The 24332-nt window shown below is 35.8% G+C and overlaps 1 protein-coding gene and 1 pseudogene across 2 annotated transcripts; both read right to left on the reverse strand.

The window, feature by feature from the left end:
- Positions 1 to 11891: 11891 nt before the first annotated feature.
- LOC121766206 lies at positions 11892 to 11988 on the reverse strand (annotated as a pseudogene).
- An 8232-nt stretch (positions 11989 to 20220) lies between these two features.
- On the reverse strand, positions 20221 to 21289 carry LOC121763702 (NAC domain-containing protein 83-like). 2 transcript variants are annotated; one of them, XM_042159760.1, is made up of 3 exons: positions 20985 to 21286; positions 20574 to 20806; positions 20221 to 20501 (listed from the first exon to the last, which is right to left on the reverse strand). In XM_042159760.1, exons 1-3 carry the CDS (start codon positions 21139 to 21141, stop codon positions 20307 to 20309), a joined length of 585 nt encoding a protein of 194 aa, XP_042015694.1. In that variant the 5' UTR covers positions 21142 to 21286; the 3' UTR covers positions 20221 to 20306. The 2 variants fall into 2 exon arrangements, with proteins under 2 accessions (XP_042015694.1, XP_042015693.1); XM_042159759.1 differs by having other exon boundaries at positions 20221 to 20806; positions 20985 to 21289.
- Positions 21290 to 24332: the final 3043 nt, after the last annotated feature.

The following is a 24332-nucleotide window of genomic DNA, read 5'->3' on the forward strand; positions in this document are numbered from 1 at the left end:
ACGTTTTTTATTTATATCAAATTAGTATTTGTTTTGAAAGGTTTTAAAAATTGTCAGTGATCTTTGCCTATAAATACATGTTCTATCATCGTGGAAATCGTAAATGAGGCGGAGCAGGTGTCATGTGAGAGAGTGAAAGACGAAGAGACAAAGATGTGAGCCGGAGGTAGTGGAGAGAGTTGTGCAAAAGATGGTAAAAGGCAAATAGCACTTTTAAATCCTATTTTGAACATTATATTTTAATGACATTAGTTCATATCTAAGTATTTTCCTCATGTTAATTTGTTTTATTTTTCTGACTAGGCTACAATATTTTGTTTTTTACAAATAAAGAAATCACATAAGTTGTTGACTATGTATAATATTTTGAAGCTACAGCTTTACACATTCGTCGTCAACTTCATCACTTCCATAACTTTCATGCGAAGAAAAACACCTAATGTCAATGAAATGGCGAAAGGAAGCAAAGAAGACAAAAACCATAAATTATCACATTTGTATTTGCGCATATACATACAACATAAATCATCGATTGATGATCTCTCTTTTGTTCTTATTATTGTATGGTTAAGATTGTTTACAAATAAGTTTTTTCATGACTTACTAACTTTTGTTTTATTGATTTAATGTATATATGTGTGTGTTTTTTATTTATTTTGTTGTTCATTTCTTTATCTTTTTATGGCAATATCATTGTCCTAATTATATTTTATAGCTGTATATTAAATATTTATATTAGTTGAATATTGATAGTGTTTTAATATTAAAGTGGATATGTGTTAAGGATGGTAAATTTTTTTGTTGTAAAGACCAATATAAGTGTTGTAATTAACAAATATTTTCATGTTGATTTATTTAAAACTTATTTAATTTTATATTTGTAATTATCTAACATATTGTGACTATAATGTATTACATTTTATTTTTTAATCTTATGTAATAATGTTATTTTTTATTTTATTTAATTATTTACAATGTCTAATTAATAAAATAAAAATATTTGTGTCGTGCATAGCGCGTGGGCTAACACTCGTTACTATAATCGGCATGCACATGAAAATTGGGAGAAATTAATATTGACGTGATTAGTGTATATATAGATGCGTTCTTCTCGTAAGGATATCAAACTAATCAGATTAAGCAGCGTTAATTATCAATATGATAGAAAATTTAATTGGAAAATAGTTTTTGACGTTAAAAGGGAAATTCATAAACAAATTTTTTTGTCGTCGCTTGGAAAGAAAATGACGTGATTAGTGTTGTACTATTTGATTACATTTTATTGTGGAATATATAATCAAATGCAAACTATAAATATTGTACAAACTCTAAATTGTGATACTGTTAAAAAATGTTAACATATAACAGCAATGAAAAATGTCAACACAATGTCAATGATTGACGTTGTGTTGATATCAAAATCTTGAAATTTTACAATGCATTGACAATGTGTTGATAATGTGCTAGCACAAAAGAGTTTGAACTTTGTACAATATATAAAGTTTGCACTTTATCACTGCCTCACCCCTTGTCATAAATTTGAAATTTATATCTTACGTTGAGAGAGATTTTGAAAAGTATTCGTTATTTAGTTGATATTTCCAATCAATCTTATTATGCTTTCATTTTCAATAATTGATTATATCTTTATCAACTATAAAGTTTTGTACATTAATAAGTGCTTGAAATATTTTATGTAAACACCAGTAAAAGTATTCATTTCGAGATAACTTGGTTGACAGATTCATAATAATTGTAGTATCTTGAAGAATCGAGATGAAAATACTAAAAGAACAACAATTTTAATTTATATACATTCATACTACAACCGTGGTCGGCTTGAGCCTCTTGCGTGGGTGGACTAAGTTTTAGGAGTATTTCAACAAACAAGTTACTAGTACTATTTAATTATATTAGTATTGCTTCTTTTTTACTAATGTAACGTGGTTCACTAATTTAAGATAACAATTGATGTAAAAAAAATTTTACACCAAATGTTATGTTTTATTTAATTAAATCCAAAACGAATAAAGAATTAAAAAACTTTTTTCAAAAAAACTTACAGACATTTTTTCAACTACTGCTCCAAAGATATATTCATCATTCAAATGACACGAAATTAATTCTAAGAGCTAATAGATTTATGAATATATCCAATATTCAAGAGTCAAAGATTTCTGATGGATACCAATTGCACTAATCTAGATTTTATGTTTGACCAGAATCAGTGGATGACGTGGTTAGATTTTACCTCATTCGACTCTGTTCATCCTATTTAATTTCATTATTTGGTAGGACACTGAAAAAAATAATATAGGATATTTTTAATGTAATTAAGAATGTTAGAGAAGTTTTATTTTATATCCTAAATTGTATTTATTTTTAAAAAAAATTCAATACCAGTAAATGCTTCTCCATTTTTGTGTCAGATAAGTTTTTTTTTATGGGTTCATATAATTACACTAGTGGAGTAGTAGCTTAATTTGCAGCTATAATGTATTAATTTGAAAGTAAAATGTTTTCTCATGAATCCCAAATCTACTAATTTGGAACTAAAATATCTTGCCAATTAATTTATATTTGTATTTTCTAATTCAGTTCAACTGGTTTACTTAGTGGAGTTGTGGTATTCATAGACTAAATAATTGAATTCGAATCTATCATTATCTCTTGAGTCGAGTGGATTCTTTTACGATACAAAATCAAGATTATAACTGTATCATTCAGCATTGAAACTCAAGGGTGTTTATAAAATCAATAATTTCTTAACAATGCATCTTCTAGTTAAGTAATGACTACATTAAAAAAATCTCAGGCATAAGAGCATTCACAATGGGGCGGATGATGCGTCGTCCGCGCCCTAAGCTTAGTCCGCGGACGAAGCGCGGACGATAGGGCATCGTCGGCGCCATCGTCCGCCCACTGTGGGCGACGCGGACGATGCAACGCGTTTTAGTTTTTTTTTTTTAATTCGAAAATTTTGTTTATATAAATACCCCATCCTCAGATTTCATTTGTAACTTTTCGATTCACTTTTCAACTCTCAAATTACGGTATAAATGGATTCCGGTGGATACTCAAGTCCTGGTAGCCCGATATTTGGAGATGGCGCACGGTGGCCGGGTACACAACCTGGCGAATATCGGTCGTTCGACGACAACACGCAGTACGACCAAAAGCAGCTCGCGTACTGGTAGGGGTGTGCATTCGGGTTTCGGTTCGGTTTTTTATCAAAACCGAACCAAAACCGAAAAACCGAATTTAGTTCAAAATCCAAACCGAACCGAACCCGAAAAATCAAAACTGAAAAACCGAAAACCGAATATAAAAAACCGAAAAACCTGAACAAAACCGAAAAAATCGAAAAACCCGAAAAAATAAATATAATATTAATATATATATGTGTGTGTAATTTATTTTATTTTATATATACTAATAGAATATTTATATATAATATAAAATTAATAATACATAAAATATATATAATATAGTAGAATTTATTAAAAGAATATACTATATATTATATATAATATAATATATTAAATTAATAGAATATATATAATTCGGTTATTCGGTTTTTTCTTCGCCCGAACCGAACCGAACCGAAAAACTGAAATAACCGAATCGAATTTCAAAATTTCGGTTTGGTTCGGTTGGGATATTCGGTTTCCGGTTTTTTTTGCTCACCCCTACGTACTGGGAGCGCATCGCTGAGCGCTACAATGAGGCGAAGCCGCCGAGCGCGTACAAGCGCCAAAGGGAGCAGCTCCGCAAGCACTGGGATCAGGTGTTGAAGCAAGTCAACCTGTTCACGGCGAAGTACGAGAAGTGCTCGAGGGATCAGGGAAGCGGCGAGAGCTTGAGTGACGTGCGCGATAGAGCGTTGTTGTCGTACCAGTCCATGTACGGCGACTTCAAGCATTTCAACATCTGGGCACTTTTGAGGGACAAGCAGAAGTTCCAAGGTGGGATTCTGCACACCGGTGCGACAAAGAGGACGAAGACCACCGACACTGGTGGTTACACGACCAGGGAAAGCGGAACTTGTCCGGTGGACCTCAACCGGACGTGCACGGAGGAAGAGAGTTCCGTCACACCGATGTCCTCCCGGCAGCGTCCCATAGGCGTCAAGGCTGCAAAGAACAAGGGGAAGGCGAAGGCGACATTTAGGGGTGTCGAAACGGGTACCCGCAGGTACCCGCACCCGATTTTGGCCGAAAAGTTAGTCCCGATACCCGCCCCGCATTTAGTCGGGTATTACCTGATACCCGAGTCGGGTATCCCGCACCCGACACCGCGGGTACCCGACTCGAAACTTTTTTTTTTAAATCTTCTTTTTTTAAAATATTATTTGTATATTTTAGATGCTTTTTAAAAATACTACTTAATGATGTAATAGTCTCACTTGAAACTTTTTATTATTATTTAATTTTGTTGAGAATTGAGATCAAACCATGTAAAATATTAAAAAATTACATCATGAATAGCAAGTATTAAAATAAAAAATAAAAAAATTATAAAATATCAATATATATATATATATATATATATATATATATATATATATATATATATATATATATATCGGGTATTTTCGGGACTATCGGGATTACCCGGTCGGGTATCGGGTATCTCGATTCCGTCGAGTAACGGGTACCCTATACCCGGCGGGTAACGGGTCGGGTTCGGGATTACCTGTTACCCGCTACCCGTTTCGACACCCCAAGCGACATCCTCCTCGGCCGCGGCCCCCCCATCGCTGATCCCGACCCCGACCCCGGCGACAATTGCCTACTCGGATTTGGCAACGGCCTCGATGGCGCAGACGTTGTTAGATACGCACAAGCCCTTATGAAGGGTACGGATCCGACCAGAGCCGAATACCTCCAAGGGTTGATCGATGAGTTGCGCCGGAAGTTGGGGCTTTTATAGAATTGTCAACTTTTTTTATTTATAACCATTGTAACTTTTTTTTAATGAATGTATTATTTGTCGTTTCTATTTAATTGTTGTGTTTTTTAATCAGTTTGCATTTATATATTTGAAAAAATTTAAATTAATTAACAAAACAATAGTAAAACCTATAGGGAGCCCCTTAGGACGCCCCACTGCAGGTGGAAGGGCATGATGATAAAATGCTGATATGGCGGTGCATAGGGCGGGCTTTATGGCGCCCCAGGCCCTAATAATTTTATAATTCAACTTGTAAGCATTTGGCCTTGATTTAGTAATTTGGTGTACATAATAATATTATTAAAGGACGTCAGAATTCTACAAAGGCAGCTGAGATGAACGACATGAGGCAATGCAGTTATGCACATAATGGGAAATTATGAAGGTAATTAAATAGACTAATACGGTGTCGTATTAATGGCGTTTTCCTTGAGCCCTCCATTGAAATCAAATTATTTCCCTTTTGGATCGTTTTTTATATATAGAAATTTTAGAATCTTTCTATTTTAGGACATGGACCCCACAATTCACTAACTCTAATTTCGCTCTTTTTTCTCTTCCTCTTTCTTACTTTACTCATTTTTCTTTTCATCTCTCTTATTTTATCAATTTTTTTCTCACTTACTTTACCAATTATGCATTAAAACTCGTACCGTTTCAAATGTTTCTATTTTTTGAATACAGATGGAGTATATTTTACCACTTGAGTAGTACATCAATTGATTAAATAAACATTTTTTAGAGGTTGTGTGAATATAATACTTTTCGGGAACGATTTAACATGTACTCCGTATATTATACAAGTCTGAAATATATGTGTAATTCATACTCCTATATTACTAAATTGAAATTCTATTTGAACTCGAGATCTATGAGTAATTCATACTCCAATATGTATGACAGTATGAGTTTATTAAACCAAATATCCAGTTTTATTAGGTATGTAATAAAAAAACTGAAGTAATTATTAAATCAAATCAAACTACTACATGATTATGATGGTTGTTTTACTTTTAACTGGCATCTTTCTTTTGGGCCATGTATTTCAGTGTATGTATCTTTTCTTGATTTTAGGCCCAAGGCAGCAGTTTACTAGCCCAAAGATTTAAACTTTTATGAGTTCAAAATATTCAGCTCACAATTTTATTACAACCTTTGTCCAAATACAGCATTTTCAATGGATAAATAAGCAATATGTCATATCATGATGTATTCAGACCCGAGTATTTTGACTCCATATATCAACATACCAACACAAGTTCAGCTATTTCTTTTTTAAATTTTTATGGATAAATAAATAGAAACTTAATCATCATAATCTATACTAATAAAAAGGGACATTTGGATGAAAATTGGAGGGAAAATAAAAAGCTGATGATGTAATTATTTTTTTATTCCTTTTAAAAATGTTGTAAATAATCATCTTGAGTATATTTTGTTATATAATTGCCGAGAAGGTGTGTTATAGGGTGCAGCCTATTTGTCTTACGCTTGAATAGGTTTTGTAACAATTAAAATCTTTTAATTATAATTCAAAAGCAAATTACAAATATATTCAAAAAGCAATTACATACTATACTATATAGTTTATTTCCTTTCTCTGATTATCTTCCCAAAAACTTATGCTACAACCCAAAACATTATTATTGGCAATGGCTGTCGAATCCAATAAAAAGACAATAGCTTCCTAAAGAAGTTTAACCTTTATAAATATACCATTTACAAATGGAACATATTTACAACAAAAAATTGAATCTTGGGGAGGTGGTACTCCACTATTAATCAGTCGGGCCGGCTGTGGTGAAGCAGGTGGGCGGTGGACGGAGAGACGTTCCGGCAACGCGTGGAAGGCGAGACAGTGACCGAGGCTTGGACGGCGAGGCAGGCTAGGCTGACCGAGCTAGGAGGCGGGCTGGGCGGGAACGAGCACGGGCGAGAAAGGAGGCAAACAGGGCGGTGGTCGTGGCGGGTGAAGTAGATTCTCCCGATTTGGAGAGAGAAGTGGGCCTAATTTTTTGTAGGGTTTGATAAAATGTTAGTATTAATATTATTTGTCCCTTTGTTTGGGCTTTTACAGTATTTAGGTATATTAGGTTTATTTATATGTCCAAAACATGTATAATAGGTATTCAATAATGTGGTACACGTTTAATAGTTTTGCACTCCATATACGTGTAGGCCACATAATTTAGGATTCTCTTTTGATTTCTTTATTTTGTTGTTATTAACTTTTTTATTATTGTATTCTTCTTAAACATGAGATTTATGATTTAGGCTTTAATTAATAGTACAAACTTTTACAATTGATAGGAGTATTATTTTGGTGTTGGCCTCTATTATTACTCCTATGATTTAAGCGCTAAAGTCATAATGTGATTTTTAATTTACTGAACTTTATTTAATATTTATCTTAGAAATTGACTTACTTTTAGTTAAGTAATTAAATTTATACTTCCTTCCCCGTTCCATAGAAATACGTCATTTGTATTGGATAGTGGGGGCCATAAATAATAAAGTGAAAGAGAATGAGAAAAATGTTGTCATAAATGGATATTGACTATTTATATAAGACAGATGAAAAAGGAAATATGACGTATTTATATGGGACGGGGGAGTATATAAATTTCTTGAATATTTTGTAGTATTATTTTTTAGTATATTAAAATTATTTAAAATTTATATTTACATAAAATTTTATATTTATATTTAATATTAAAGCTATATAATTTATAAATATATATATTTAAATTATTAATGGTAGTATATGTAGTTAAAATTGAGTTGACTTAGATTTATTCTTCTATAATGATGATTCTATTGTTGATGTTGTTTACAAAGAGGTGTTTCAAAACTTATGAACTACTTAGTTGTTGTTGTATTTCTAAGTTTTGGAGGATTATTTGAATATTTATGTTTTTCTTGATCACATTTGTTGTTTTTTTCATTATCTGATATTTTCTCTTTGATTTTTGCTCAAATTTACTTTTTTATTTTAATATTTTATTTTAATTAATTTTTATTTTTTGATTATTTGTTATTAATTAATTAAAATTGTAGTATAAATTATCAGCATAATTTTGTACCCTACTTAAATTATTAATTAAAATTGTACTATAAATTATCAGCATATTTTTAAAATTTTCATTTGATAGGGCTTTTCTAAATTCGTTATTTATAGTGGGACAATATTAATACATTTTTTATTTTGTAAATCTTCACGTTGCTTTAAGAGGTGATTTTCTATATATTTGTTAAAATTTGTATTTATATTTTGAAACTCTTATGTCTCGTGCATAGCACGGGTGTCAACACTAGTAGACTCAAATCCGAAATATTTAGCAATTAGCATTGAACATTATCCACCACTAGATCAACACATATATACACTAAATCAAGCAATTTCCAGTTTGTGTATTCACATGAATAAGAAAAATATTATGGATGCATATGTTGGAAAGAGAACATGTGAGTCCCAAGTATGTTGGGAAGAAAACATGTGAGTCTCAAGTATGTTGGGAAGAGAATAACATTTACAATGTAGAGTTTCAATGAGAATGGTTCCTAGGTATATTTATATCTAGAGTCTTATAAATAGCCATGTAGAAGGTATCTCAATGAACAATTCAAAATCAATAAAAATGTAGTCTTTAACATTTCTTTAGTTTTATTTTCCACATTTTTACTTTTCAACATGGTATCAGAGCAGGTTCGATCCTTCCATGGATCGATTTGTCTTAAAAAAAAAAAAAAAACCTCTCCCAAATATACAGCCGAGAATCTGCCAAGTATACCAAACAACTATGAAAATTTTGGGTTTAGCTCCAGCCGAGAATGATGCAGCAGCCACGAAGAATGGCGCCACCACCTATAGGGAAGGATCAGCAACAGCCCCATCATCAGCAGTGGATGACCATGCCAGAGCAGCCGCCTCACTTCTGGCCTCAGCAGCAGCGAGCAGCGGTGGTAGCCAAGGCGATGACAACGGCCTTGAAACCCCGACAGTGATGAGTAGACGTCGGCGACAGTGAGGCTGCTGCTCTTCTAATGACCAACCATGGTGGAGATGGCAGCGGCAAGAAGCAAGGAGTGGTCGCTGTCGTCTCTAGACATCGAAGCAGCACGAAGCCGAAACCGGCAAGTAGGAGGGCTGAGAAAACAGAGGAGGCAGACGAGAGAGGCTGCGAACGTAAGGACTCTAAATCATCCAGGGAAGGGGGAAAGATCAGCCATTGTCGAACGATCATCGGCTATAGGAGTAAAGCCAACCACCAGTTTTGACGCCGCCATTGGAGAGAAGCCACCTGGAAAAAGAGAAGGAAACGGAGCAGTCCTCGGTTTGTCCGGCCGAGGGGGAGAAGAAGTAGCCGACCGAACAATCCCTCCCCAAATGTAGGTTGGCCGAGAAGGCAAAGATGCCCGCTGGTGAGAGGGCGAGAAAGCTACTACAGTGCAAGACAGCCCGGAAAAGAGGCAAAGCAAGTAGGAGAATTATCCGCCAGAAGGGGAGAGGAAGTACCCTGTCGGAATATTCATCCTCGATTATATCAACATTGTGGTTAGTGCAGCGAAGGCCAGTTAACCGGAGGAGAAATCAACCGCGAAGGAGGCTCGGTGCACAATTGTCGATTGAGTTGAGGCGGGGAAATCTGCCGTGATGGCGGCAAGAGGAGAAACCAAAGTGAAAAATGCAGCCCGGAATAGGGAGAATTCCGAAGAGAGGGGAGCATAATGCCGGAGAAGCACCGGCCGATAAGAGGCAGGTGACCGGAGTTGGAAAGGAAAATGAAATGGACTACCACAGCCGGAGAAACTAGAAGGAGCCGGCTCGGGCTCGTCGAATGGAGGAGGACGACTAAAGTTGGAAATGATAGAAAAGGAGAGAAACAAAGGGGGGGCAGTTTTGATTGGAGGTAAACCATAATTTGGTCCCTCCACGTTTAAAAATTGCAAATTGCTCCCCAGTTATAAAAAATTGCGAAAGAATGTTATGTCTTTTGCGAAATATGAAGAAAAAAAACCCAAATCGAAGATGGTTCCTAGATATGAGCTAAAACTATCTTAGATGGCTCCCGGACATGAGTAAAAACTGTCTAGATTGGCTCCTTGATATGAGTTAAAACTGTCAATCAAAAATTGAAGAGCTCTATGACACGAGTTAAAATTGTCAACAAAAAATTGAAGAAACTCCTTGAAATGAGTCTAAACTTTCAATGATGAAAAGCTCCTTGATAAGAGCCTAAACTTTCAATGAAGGAAAAAGAAGCTCCTTGAAATGAGTCTAAACTTTCAATGAAAAAAAGGCTCCTTGATATGAGTAAAAACTATCAGTGATAAATTGAAGAAGCTCTATGATACGAGCATAAATTGTCAATGAAAAATGAAGGACTCCTGAATACGAGTATAAACTATTTATCAAAGTGAAGATCGTGCAAGTTAAGTTTCGAAAAACTCGATACTTAACTTGAGGGGGAGTGTTGGAAAGAGAACATGTGAGTCCCAAGTATGTTGGGAAGAAAACATGTGAGTCTCAAGTATGTTGGGAAGAGAATAACATTTACAATGTAGAGTTTCAATGAGAATGGTTCCTAGGTATATTTATATCTAGAGTCTTATAAATAGCCATGTAGAAGGTATCTCAATGAACAATTCAAAATCAATAAAAATGTAGTCTTTAACATTTCTTCAGTTTTACTTTCCGCATTTTTACTTTTCAACAGCATAGACGCCTAATTACATTAACTTCTTACGTAATATGAACAACGCACTATGATAAATTTTCAAATACTTATTTAATATTGGAAAAATTCAATTTGACATGGCACTGCTTCATCAAAACGACGTCTTTCTATTTTCAATACACACAAAAGAGTCATTTTGCACCTAAATACAGGAATTTTGGTGTATTTTAGTTTTGCACTCAGAAGTCTGAAAATTGTGAATGACTATACGAACTTAAACCACTAATTAAATATGAAATGACAGTTGATGTAGCACCCCTTCATTTAAAAGATAGGACTCCTAGTTTTTACTAACGTATGACTTTTCTAAACAAATTGTAAATCCACTTCCTCATTATTTAAATTCGTAAATTTATTCAAAATTCCAAAATTTGTATGCAAAATCAAAATATGACCGAATCTTTAGTACTAGTATGATATATGTGGAAAAGCCCTAAACCGCATAAATAAAAACCAATATCTAGAAATCTAAAAATCGAAATATTGAAAACAAGAAGTTTATCTTTGTACGCCTCTGTTTTTGTTTTGTGGTGGATGAATTCATGATTCATGCATGGAGACAAGAAGTTAAATCCTTAAATGCAAGAAATGGTAGTTTTGTAGGAAGAGCAGGAAACGACGCCGTCGGCGTCCCCACAGCATGTTGGGTCACATGCCAACTTAACGTAATTAATTATGCTTGTTTCACAACTGCAATACAATTCAATGTTTTATTGTGGGTTGCAGCCTAAGTAAGCAATCCCTCTTATTGCTAGACAATCACCTTAACAACCCATTATTTCACCCCACAAAAAACAACATACATCATCTAAAACATACTCCAACTATTATTTCAATAATTTTTAGTACTGCATTGAGAGTTCAATTAGTATTATGAGGTGTAGTGATTAGTATAACTTGTCCCTCTAAACACATTCATTAACTAAATCCAGATTTTCTTGATGATGGCGCCACATCTCTGTTTCTCGCGTAGTTATGATGGAGTTGGACCTCATATGTTTCGAATTTCACATTGTTTGTTATTTTTAATTTTAGATGGACTTATTTGCCTAATTGACTTTGTAGAATTATGTATACACATTGTGAATATGCTTAATCCCCATCTGGAGTGTTTCAGCTTGCCTAGAAACAGAGTTCACAACTACATTTGTTGACAAGGAGATCAGATTAATGAAATATGTACAAAATGTAATGTTGATTAATAATATGAAAAAGTGATTTATGCGTGTCATCCATGCGCAGGGGACATGCAAATTCTCTGTATCGTTCCAATTTTATCGGATGTCCCCAAAGGCACTATATTGAAGTATGAAAAAGTGATAAGTGTATATAATGTATAGGGGTGTGATAAACTACAAACCCTCTATAATACAAACTATACAAACTTTAATCCTACTAACTTAATACAATTAATCAACGGTTAATATAAGAGATTTTTCTAATGTCAACATTTCCTACAAATCTGTACACTCCGTTGACATCGAACAAGCAGAATTTGTACACCCATGTTGACATAATTTGTACACCCTGTTGACATCAACCCCCGTTGACAGAATTTGTACACTCCGTTGACATCAGCCCCCCGTTGACAGAATTTGTACACTCCGTTGACATCAGTTTGTATAGTTTGTATTATAGAGAGTTTGTATTTGATCACACCTCATAATGTATATGTATAAAAAATATGTTAATTTATAAAAAGAAAAGAAAGGAAAATCGTGTGACCGTCACGCCCTACCACCACCCAACCCAATCGATCTAGCAACATGTTAAACATCCTGATTATTGTCTTACATCGACTTGACATTGATCTTGTGTTTTCTATATATTCTTGGATGACTCTCCTCTCATATGTGACATTTTAAGGGGGTCAATGACTTATTTCTACATACATGGTAGGCTGGTAGCAAGCAATCGATGATGAATCTCTTTTGTCTCATGTGTGGAAGTTCGATGTGTATTGTAGGACACATATACGTGTTTACTAAAAATCACATTTCGAGTGATTGAATATTGTAAAAACTCTTATTTTATTTTCCAATGGATGCAACATGTATTATTTTTATCATAATGTTGTTATGTTTTACATTTAATAGATGTTTATTGCATGTTTAAACGTATAAGTAACTTAACAAAGTCTAAGTTTTTGTTTTAGTCGACCGGTTGTGGGCGTCGTCCACTTTAAGGTAACACGGTCAGTCCTGAACCCAGATAGGCCTAGACTACCTATTATGAAAGGTTGCAATGTCAGTCCGCATATTTCTAAGCCTTACTGAAATAAGATGACATTGGTGTGGTAGAGCATTGAATTGGATCTAACAGCGAGACAAGTTTTTATACTATCTACTGAAAGATGGGGTCTTGATAAATCATTTATTTCTTAATCAATGTACGTTAGCATTGGGTATACAACATTGATTATGCACTACTTTGACTTACCAAAGGTGCGGGTTTTTCGCAACCCAATAATCCTGGTATATTGAGTAGTGGTGATTAATATCTAGCGGTACTAGGATTGCTATTATATTGAATCGTGCGCGAGGTGAGTCTCGTTTGATAACGTCCTCAAGAGGAGCTAAAAACAAGGCTTTATTATTCGGAACCAAGCTAGTTAGAGTTTGATTACTCTATGAATAATAGATAAGCGTTATTAGCAAGCATTTTTAATAATTAAGTTAATTAATTAGGAAGAATTTTTAATAAATAATTCTTGCTAAGTCCATTCTTGGAATTAATAAGATGTTAATTAATTAAGTTCATAGCATACACTAATTAAGTAATGGATGTTTCTATCTTAAGCGCGGGAAATAAACAACAAACAATGGAAAGCCGGATTACTTGTAATTTCGGATTTGGATGGGCAGTGCAATATTACTTCTGTAGTGACTGCTCGTAATATTTCAATATAAATTTGTATTAAATTGTGGGTTCAATTTTATTAGTAAAAAGCTAATTGGGGGAGGCCATATCCAAAAGCTTCCATAGATCTCTGACTTGGCCCAATATGTGACTTAATATAAATAGGAGAATAAATGAGATAGAAAATACACTTAATTTTCATCAAAATTTCTGTCCCCCCCTCCTACACTGTGAGGGACGATTTTCTCTCATATGTGAGATAGGATTTCTGTCTTCTTTATTTAAGTCATAGTATTCTGGTGAGATCAGCCTACACTGATATCAGTGTACAGTCCGGGAACCAGTCAAGAGATCTTTGGTTTAGTACTCAAGATATTCACGTGGAGAAGGCGCTAGCTATCTTCGATTATTTGGAGAATCCTCAAGGTAAAATGGCTAATCCGTAGAGAAGCATGTTTTAGGTTTCAACTAACTTAAAGCATGATTTAATTCAAGTTATGAGCATGGTACATGTGATATTTGCGCGAATATATTTTGTCTAAATAATTTGCTAAATAGATCAGAATTATTATGAAATTGATTTATGTATGGTTCTGCTGCCAACCCTTTCAATACGGGGATGTGTTGAATACCCTGATTCTTGTCTCACATCGATTTAATAGTGATTATATTTTTTATTTATAATTCAATAACTATTTCCTCTTTATTAGGCCTTTTAAGTAGACCTATTTCTACACATCACCATTTTAAGAGAATAATCACACCAAAGCACGGCATTGTAGGTGATAAATTGATCAAATTGTTGTCATTTGTTCACTATAGAAAACTTTAACCACCAAATTAAATATGTGAAAAATCGAATTTGAGGAGTTTCAAACTGGAAATAAACTAAAGATGTGAAAAGAAAAGAAAAATAGAAGGGCGGAAGAAGGGGTGCGTAAGAAGTAAGTAATGAAGGACATCCTAGATTTGAGGGAAAATCCATCTTAAGACATCATCATCCACACATTCATCAACCTTAAGCATTGGTTGCTGCTTTTACCATTGCTGCTTTTGCAACAATAAATCATAGCACCTTCCTCTGATTGTGTGTGTCAAAGTGAAAACTATCCAAATTTTGAGTGAAATTGATTGTACTGCACTGTAATAATAAGTGGACCTACTACTTTGACCGTAATAAAAGGCAGCTCTAGCTGTATGTGCATCAGCAATTTACGCCTTAATTTAATCCCACTGTAAACTCTCTGTAACTCTCCTTACACCTCTGCCCTCTAATTTTATGATTTCCATTCATACATTTCCTCTGCAATTTTGCTTTTTTGCAGTTTTATTACTGCCCCTCTCTATTATTTGCTGACCACTCTTTGACCACATTTTATTTCTTTTTTCTTGTTGGACGTAAATAGCACAGTATTCTTCCAGGCGTGCACCCACTCATTCATATTTTATATTGTTCAATTCCTTACATAATACTTGCACAAAATTGCAACTACTCTACATAAGTTGACTCTATCAAATTTGAATTCATTTGACAATGATTTATTTAGGCAATGGAACTATATATGCTGCTGTGCAGTTAAAAAAATAGTTATCTATTTTGATATAATTTTAAATTATTGTAAATAGAACATATAAGTTCCAAATAAATATTCTTCTGTTTGAGATTTATAAAATGAGATGTATGTAAAAGGTCAAACACAAGAATTCCACTCAGGCTCCATGTAATTGAAATATCATTTGATTAATCATCAGCCAACTTCAACGCAATCAATAACTCAATTCACATACATCTATATCCAATTTAGTATCCAATTTAGTATCCAATTAATACTCAGTTTTTTTTAATCATACAAATTTTGTCCTCCGCCCTTCCTATATTATACTCCATCTGTCCCATTTAAGATGACACCTTTCGTTTTTCACACGTGTTTTGGAAAAATCATAATAAATAGTTAAAGTGGAGAAAAAGTAAAGTAAGAGAAAGAATAATATAGAAGAGAGTCTCTTCCATATTATTCTCACACTTAATTTACTTTCCCTCCACTTTAACTATTTATTATGATTTTTACAAAACACATGCGAAAAACGAAAGGTGTCATCTTAACTGGGACGAGGGAGTACTATATTATATAATTCATTTTCAAATTTAAATTTAAATAATCCTATTCATTGCACCCAGTCACACAACTCGCTATCTACTTTGAAGAGGCTAAATAACAAGTAAATTAATTATTAAATCTTAGGAGTATTATATAATATTGCATCAGGTTCGACTTCTAAATTCAGAATTTCTGTTATCACCGCCAATATAACTTTATTATGAAAAGAGGGAAAAAAATAGTTGCGCCCATAGAGTGGGAGATTAATTAATAAATTTATACTTGCTCCAATAAAAGATGATTAGATAACTAGATATAACTAGATTAATCAACTATAGACAATTTTATAAAACTTGGCTCAACACTACACACATGCTAGTATAAATTATAAATTATTTATTGTGGCCGATGTTTGAGTCGTCCCATAAAATATTTTGGACTTAGCGGCGCATGACCGAAGACAATTATAAAATTATATTTTCTCTCATTTCATTTTTTTTAAAAAAATTTCAAAAAAATGTCACATTTCTTCTTTTAAAAAAAATTCATTCTCACATTAATTATAAAATTATATTTTCTTTTATCACTTAACACAAAAAATAATACAGTATATTCTAAAATCCCGTGCCATCTCCAGTGTAACATCTACTATGAGACGAAGAGAGTATTATAGTGGATTATTAAACATAAACATATTAATTGAGCTAGCGTGAATCAATTGGTTGACACAAAGAATCTTTGACATGTTTTAACATTATCCTAAGCCTTCAAATTTCTCCCAGACCAACCTGTCTTGTTCATCGAACCCTACAACATGAAACCCATTTCCAAGAATATTTAAACAAATAAATTAATATATTTAGTTTTATTGTTTGACGTGAAGGACTTCAGTTCACTTTGCAACCCTATTTGATTAAAATTATGAGCATTTGGTTCTGATTTTTCGGATACGAATAAATAAATTCCAAAAAGATGGGCCTTGAATTTAAGGAAATATAGAAATGGGAAAAAGAAGAAAGTATTAAGTGATTCCTTAGGAGTATAGTAGTATATTAGATGGGGATTAATGCCGATTTATGTTCTTTCCTTCGTCTAGTTGAAGATGCCAATGAATAATATGCAATGAATCAACCAACATGTGACAGATGCCAAGAACCACCACCAATTTTTTTTTTAAATATATTTTCTTGTCTTATCTTTGTGATATCATATAATATGGGATGTTATTTAATTTTGCGACAACACAATCAAATATCAAAACATTTAAAATTTATTAAGGAATATCATGTTTTTTTTCTAATATTTAACAAATTAATCATTACAATATCTTTTTTAAATGTAACAAGGCCAATATTTTAATACATTAATATCGATATATCTACATATTGTTTGATTGTTGACGTGGAACATGTGCTCTCGTCAAATTCTGATAAAATGTGCTCTCGTCATATTGTTATCGATTAAATAAATTTTTAAAATATTAAAAAAATTAAAGACTTCTTAATTTGTCAAAGTAATTTCTATTTATCTTTGATTACTGATTTTTCTTTAATGTGGAAATGTAGTGGCCACTGAGGCACTGCCCACTAGTTAGCTAGGACTACATATGTTAGAATTCAAATTTTGTAGATGCTATGTTGGGTGAAATATGTGTTATGCGGCATATAATCTAATTTGAGGATCAATATATCCGCATTCCATATGTAGTTATGTTAAACACTTTTGAAGATAATAGGATACAATTACCATAACTAATTTTATAATCTGTTTTTGCACAATCATATCAAGCAAATGAGCAAACTTTGCACCCATAATTTTCACCCAAATTAGATTGGAATACAAACTCATTTCTTTGGATGCCTCTACTTTTTCTACTTAGTTTCTTTCTTTTTGCTCCCCAAAAATCAATTTGCCTTTTTAAATGAAATAAGCGTCAGATTCTGGCAATAATAATTGGTGCCACTTTATGTGATAAATGATTGTTTTGATCAAAACTTATGGTTGCTTTTCTAAGGGGGAAAAGGGTCTATACAAAAATCTTGACATTTTGGAATTTGGAATATAGTCCATGTGCCCTCCTTTCTATTCAACCATTATATTTCGAATTGTATCAAAATCAATGGATTATGTGTAACACATCGAATAATAAAAACTTATTTTTCAAAAGAATTTTAGAAATAATTATTGATATTTGGAATCGGCATAGATCCTAAAGATGAAACACAATTTTTATTCCAATCTCTACACACTCGCTCCAAATTCTCCAAGATTTTTATCGAAACAAATCCCAATTATCTTCTTTATCACACTACTATTCTTATACTCATCAAAATACATGTATAAAAACGTGTTTTAATAGTACCATCGCATACAAAAAGTGTTTTAAGAATAGTTCCGTTGTGAGCATCAGCCGTGGCAGACGTCAACGCGGAATTCCCACCGGCGTGCGGGAATTCCGTGGGGGACGTCCGCCATTGTGCGTGGCATACACGGATACGGAATTCCGTCGAGGAATTCACAGTTCCGCGGAATTCCGCGGGGAATTCCGTGCGGACGTCCGCCATTGCGTTGACTTGCACGGACGTCCGAGCGGAATTCCCGTATATTGCATTAAATGGTTTTTTTTTCCGGTTCCTATTTATACATCCCGTTGAACTTCATTTCATTCGCACCACTTGTATTAATGAGTATCTCTCTCTAAAAATACCTTTCTTTCGAAGAACAATGGAGCACCACGATAGCTATTCCCCCGCCTCGAGCGAGTCACCGGTGTCGCATTTTCCCATCGGCGGGAGTACGCCGATGTCCACTGCGATGTCTCGAATGCCAGGGATGATGCCCCAATCTCAAATGCCACCGGGTATGATGCCCGGGTTCTACAACATGTACCCGCAGTGGAATGAGATGATGCCCCAGATGCCCGGAGCGAGTACCGGAATGATGCCCCAGATGCCGGGGATGATGATGCTCGGGATCATGCAGGGATCGTCTGTCGCTGCGGGGGGGAGTGGGCAGGGGGTCCCCTAATCGCCGTGGACAACGTCTATCGGCCCTATATGGACCTACTGTCGACGGACAACCCGACGAGTTCTCTTCTCGAGACTCAGTTCACTAGCAATGACACGTTCTCGCTTGAGGAGTTGGGGCTTTCTCCGATCCGGGATTCTCCCACCGACGCATCACCGGCGACAGTGAGGAGGGGGAGGACCGGGCGAGGGAGGGGCAGGGGACGGGGCATCCCGGTGTATAGTGGTGAGGTGGGGACCGCTGAGGTGGGGGAGGGATCCAGCGAGAACAGGAGGACCGTCTGGATCATGGACGAGTGCGTTGCGCTGGCGAAGGCGTGGATCAGTGTTGTGGAGGATCCATACGTTGGGGCGAACCAGCACATCGACCGGATTTGGTGGCGCATTAGCGCCAAAGCTACCTCCAGTTCAAACCGCCAGGGGGGAAGCCTTATAACGCGAGCAATGCCGGAAATAGTGGGATCAGTAGAAGAGGCAGCTCAGCCGATTTGCCGGCATTTGCACAAACAACCTCCGCTCGGCAACCAGCGGCATGTCTATCGAGGATGTGAAGCTGCTGGCTCATCAGCAGTTCCCCGATGCTGACAAGGGCTTCGGGGAATTCAAGTATTGGTCGGTGTATCTTGTGGTGCAGTCTTCGCCCAAGTTCACTGTGGGTGTTGAATATGGCTGGCCGAAGCGGACGAAGATCAGCGCCTCCGGAGAGTACAGTAGCAGTGCTGGTTCCGCGGAACTCCCTTCCCCACACCCACATCGTCGACCCGCCGCCGTCGCCTGGTTGGGCAAAAGTCCGCAGCGCGGATGTCGAGGGGAAGCACCAGCGGATCCGCCGAGGCCCAATCGACAGCACCTCCCCCAAAACGATCCCTGCATCGCGACATATGAAACCTTGTTACATGCGATGGTTGAATGGCGTCAAGCGATCGACCCCCATTACAAGCGGAAGCTTAAACCCTTCCTCAACAGTATGCGGCGCGATTTGTGGTTCGACGAGATGTCGGATAACGATGGCGAGGGGGCGGCAGCGGGGGGACTGGCGGCGGGGACGACGAGGGAACTGGCGACGGGGAATCCGAGGAGTGAGAAGCCGTTTTTTATTTGTAAAAGCAATGTACTTTTTTTTTAGTAATTATGTATTTTTTTAATGAAGTAGGTTTTTTTTAATAAAGTTGTTGCATTTTCTCCGTATTCGCGTCGAAATTTTAATTCTGTAAATTGTTTAATTGCATAAATTGTTTAATTTGTGAATTTGTGAATTTTTTTTATTGTGCGAAGTCCGTCGGGAATTCCGCGTGGAATTCCTTCACTGTGCAGTGGGAAGTGCTTATGATGTGGCAGGAGGTGTTTTTGGAAATTACGTGAGGAATTCCGCGCCACTGTTGATCCTCTTAGAAATACTATCTATGATTATAGCTCAACCTCAGATTATTAATACTACTCTTATCAAGTTAATTGATTCATTATTTTACTTATTATCTCATTAATTACTTATAAAAAAGAAAACTTTTGAAATGGGAATTGTTAAAATGAGAAGAAGAGAGGTTCTAATTTAATCCATTTTCTGATTGCCAAATTGCATAACAAAATGAGACTACATTTTCATTAGGCCATTTCAGAATCAGGCGAATCTCTCACAAAAAACGACTACTTGCTTCCTGATCTAAATCACTACAAGAGACGTCCGTTATCCCACTCGAACATGATGGCGACGTCGTTTGAGCAACCGAAGCTCCCTTGCTAACTGTCACACTCACATGACCTCTTGCTTTCCTCTTCCTTTGGTACAAACGGCAAACAACCCAATCTCCCACTTGCATCAGTAGCCTCTGCATAACACAAGTAGTACTAAATCTCAAGAACATAAATTTCACAAATAAAATGCTTGTATGAACCATTACCTGATTCAAGAATGGAGTTTTGAGAAAGCCCACAAGAGAGAGTTCTTGCATAATCCAATGAGTCTTCATCTTCCTATCCTGATAGAAAACAAATGATTTCTTGATTCCAATAACATTATTGCTCCCTGAAGCCACAATTTGCTTGTCTTTGCCGCTTGATTTCCAGTAGCCGCATTTATTCACCAAATTCCTCTTTCTCTTGCAGAAGAAATATCTCTTCTCCTTCAAGTCACCTTCACCAAATCAAACACCACTCCAATTAAACCTTAATTTTTGAAATTTCTCCCGAAATCGGAAAAGGGGACAAGAAAGATATCATTTTGAAGAAGCCCAGCAAACAATATTCCCTCACAAGGATACAAATTTCTCACAACCACCATTCTTGAAAATCAGCAAAAAACAAGAACTAACCAGGCAAATCCGATGGGTTGAATTGGAAGGCTTCCAATTCAGGAATGACGTTGGCGAGCAATGGCAGAGACAAAACCTTCCGCTTTAAGTAGTGAAGCAATAGCTCTTCATCGGTGGGGTGAAATCTGAACCCAATTGGAAGCTTCAGAGTCTCCATTTTCAGGCAGAGAATGATAATACAAGAAGAAGAAGAAGAATCTTTATCTTCTCTCTTGGATTAAACACTGCAGCCAAAGAATTTGAGTGCAGGTTTAAGAGATGGAGGAAATTTTTTGTTGTAGGCTGTCTTCAAACAAATGATGCTGCTCTTTATATAAGAGGAAATGAAGCGGAATTTCTTATTTTTCTTTATTATAGTTTAATCTTTTTTAATGATTATTTTAAAATTGAGAAATCCTCTACTCCACCTCAGACTCCATCGACATTGAATTGGTATTTTTTTTGAAAAGGTAAAATAAACACGTCGAAATCATATAGTTTCTACTTGACGTGTAATTAAAAGTGTAAAATCGGTTTTATACGTAAAAGTATTGACTATTGTTAATAATAAAAAATTATTAATATTGCTTATCACTTTCTATCTCTCTTTCTCCTTCTCCTTCTCCTTCTCCTTCTCCTTCTCCTTCTCCTTATTTAGTTACTTTCAATTAACAATATTTCAATTGCTTTTTTTTCCTATTATTTCAATAGTTTTATATTGCAATTTGAAATCTTATTAATCATTAGATCGACGAAGTATTTCATTTTCAATTTAATTTATTTGAAGTTTTTAAAAGAGGTAATAGGCACGTGTAAATCTTGTTCATACTCGGACTCGAACGTCTTGATTGACCATCTATTTCGTTTCAATAGTTTGACTTAAATAGACGTGTTAAAGACACTAACGACGTTGGTTTATTTATTTCTTTTGTAGGGTGATGTTGCTTTAATATTTTAATGACTTTCAATTATTTCTGCAGTTCAATTTAATAAGACGAGTATTTTTAAGAGTTCAACCTTTTTTTTGATGAAAGTGAAGTGTTCGTAAACAAGACGAGTTATACATTTTTATACAATGAAAAATTGTGGAAGTGAAATGTTTATAAGACAAGACGTTTGATGCGGATTTGGATTGGATTAGAGCATCCACTATATGCTGACGTCCCCAATAGCCTCGCTCCTTTTTTGTCCATAATCCTAATTTTTTTATCCACAGCACCAAATTTTTGTTTCCGCCATTATAAGCGGACACTTCCAATAGCCCCGATTTTTTTGTTTATTTTAATTCAACTATAAGTAATTAGATTTATCGGACTATACGTAATTATAAAAAAACGGCTATAAGTGAAGAAATTAAAATTAAACACTACATTTTCGTCGTATTAAAGTGGGGAAAAAATTATACAACGAAAAATTAATCTATTGAACATCATAATAGTGTTCACACTGCGCCGCCATCTCCCCTACGTGCCCAAACTTCTTCAACCAAATCGGCCTGGAGTGTGGTATGTGTTATGCTCGTCATTGAAGAGCGGCGATGACTGAAGAACATTGATGTCGTTGTTCGAACCTGCAACACCGAAATACGCATGCCAGATCCGCAAGCGGTAGTCAGCAACGGCTTCCAGAATCATCGATGGATGTTTGCTTTTGAATCCAGTTGTGAACTGACCTTTCCACGCCACCGGACAGTTCTTCTACTCCCAATGCATGCAATCGATGCTTCTTAACATTCTTGGGAAACTGTGGATCGAACCGTACATATCCAGCAGTCTTTGACACTCATCAGGAGTGGGCTTTCGTAAGAACTCCCCACCAAATATTTCCTGAATCCCCTTACAAAACTGCCTAAGCACCGTGAGGCTAGTCGTCTCACCCATATGTAGGTATTCGTCGAACATATCAGCTGGTCCGGCGTACGCAAGCTGCCGGAATGCAGCGGTGCACTTCTGAAGCGTAGACAGCCCGATCCGGCCAGTGCAATCACTCCGGAGTGTGAAGCACCGGTAACGCTCCGCCAAATTAGTCGCTATATGGTTGAAGAGCCGTTGCGACATTCTGAATCGCCAGCGCAAATCTCGAGTGGATAACGGGGGTTATCCACAAAGTAGTCCGCCATTAGACGTTGGTGCGCTCCTCTATGGTCTCGTTGGATGGTCCACCGACGACTAATCGCACGAGGGATCGCGCCCTCCGCCACTTCCGCCGCGCACGCCGCTTCCTCCTCCTCTGCCTCGTACTGCACCTCTTGAATCAGAGAATTCCACGCGTCGTTCCATAAATCGTCCATTTCAGTCCACAAATTCTAGTGAGAGAAAATATGAGTGATGAAGAGGTTGAATGGTGTAAAAATAATGAAAGGATTGAGGTGTTTTTATAGCTAAAAATTAAATTAAAAAAAAAATAAAATCAATCTCCGCCCCGGACCGGCGCGCCGGGCACCGCCCCACTATAGGCGCGCCTATCGCCGCGTCCTCGCCCGCAAGTCGCCGATCGTCCGTCCGCCCCCTTTTTTTCGTCCGCCTCGGGGCGGACGTCCCTCCCACTATAGGGCGCCCCGCCGTCGCCCCCTTCGGGGCTATAGTGGATGCTCTTAGGGTTTGAATATTGACATGTTTCACCATAGACAATCAATATCAAAGAGAAATTCGATGCATCTCCACCTTGATGGCATCGCTCCATCAATTAAATCTTTTTAGCATTGTATAAAGGCGAAATGCATATATGAATAAATGATAGAAAATTAATGGAAATGGTATATTTAGGCCAAATCCGATTCATATTTCAACTGTTTGGGCTTTCGTACAATATATATTTAGGTTAAATCCAATTTCTATTGTTACTAGGATTATGGTTTGATGTTTTTGTCTAGATATATTTGTTCTTTCATTGTAAATAGTAAACAAAAATTAAACTCTTTGGTTTGACATTCGCCCTTAAATGTAGATATACAGTGCGTAAAACTGGATAAATGATTCATCTTGTTTTTGTCTTATTATGTTTGTGTTTAGTTATGAATTTATTTCCTTACAAAAGAATTACATGAGTTACAAACTAATCAAAAAAATGATATCCAAGATGTTATAAACCACTAGCTTTAGTAGAAAACTACTCCTATATAGAAATTTTAATTAAGGCTAATAGGGGTAGAATAGGTACAAAATATATTTAGAATATATGCCTCCTGTTTTGCTAACGGATTGGGCCTTAAGTCAAAATAACAAAATGCTCTGGTATGATACTTCCTTATAATGCAAGCCCATGATTTTTAAAAGGGAGTTTTGAGCATTAACACCAAAGTTGTTAGAATTTAAAGTATGCATCATTTGCTAGACTATGTGCTCACAAAAACTACTACTATAAATTATA

Source organism: Salvia splendens, chromosome 14 (genome assembly GCF_004379255.2).
Source record: "Salvia splendens isolate huo1 chromosome 14, SspV2, whole genome shotgun sequence".
NCBI lineage: Eukaryota > Viridiplantae > Streptophyta > Magnoliopsida > Lamiales > Lamiaceae > Salvia > Salvia splendens.

What these genes read in the sequence shown, in the direction of transcription:
- LOC121763702 (XM_042159759.1), bottom strand. Translation starts at nt 21,141, where the DNA reads ATGGAGACTCTGAAGCTTCCAATTGGGTTCAGATTTCACCCCACCGAT. An exon ending in CAACCCATCGGATTTGCCTG is followed by an intron (nt 20,807 to 20,984) that starts GTTAGTTCTTGT and finishes GATTTGGTGAAG; the next exon opens with GTGACTTGAAGGAGAAGAGA.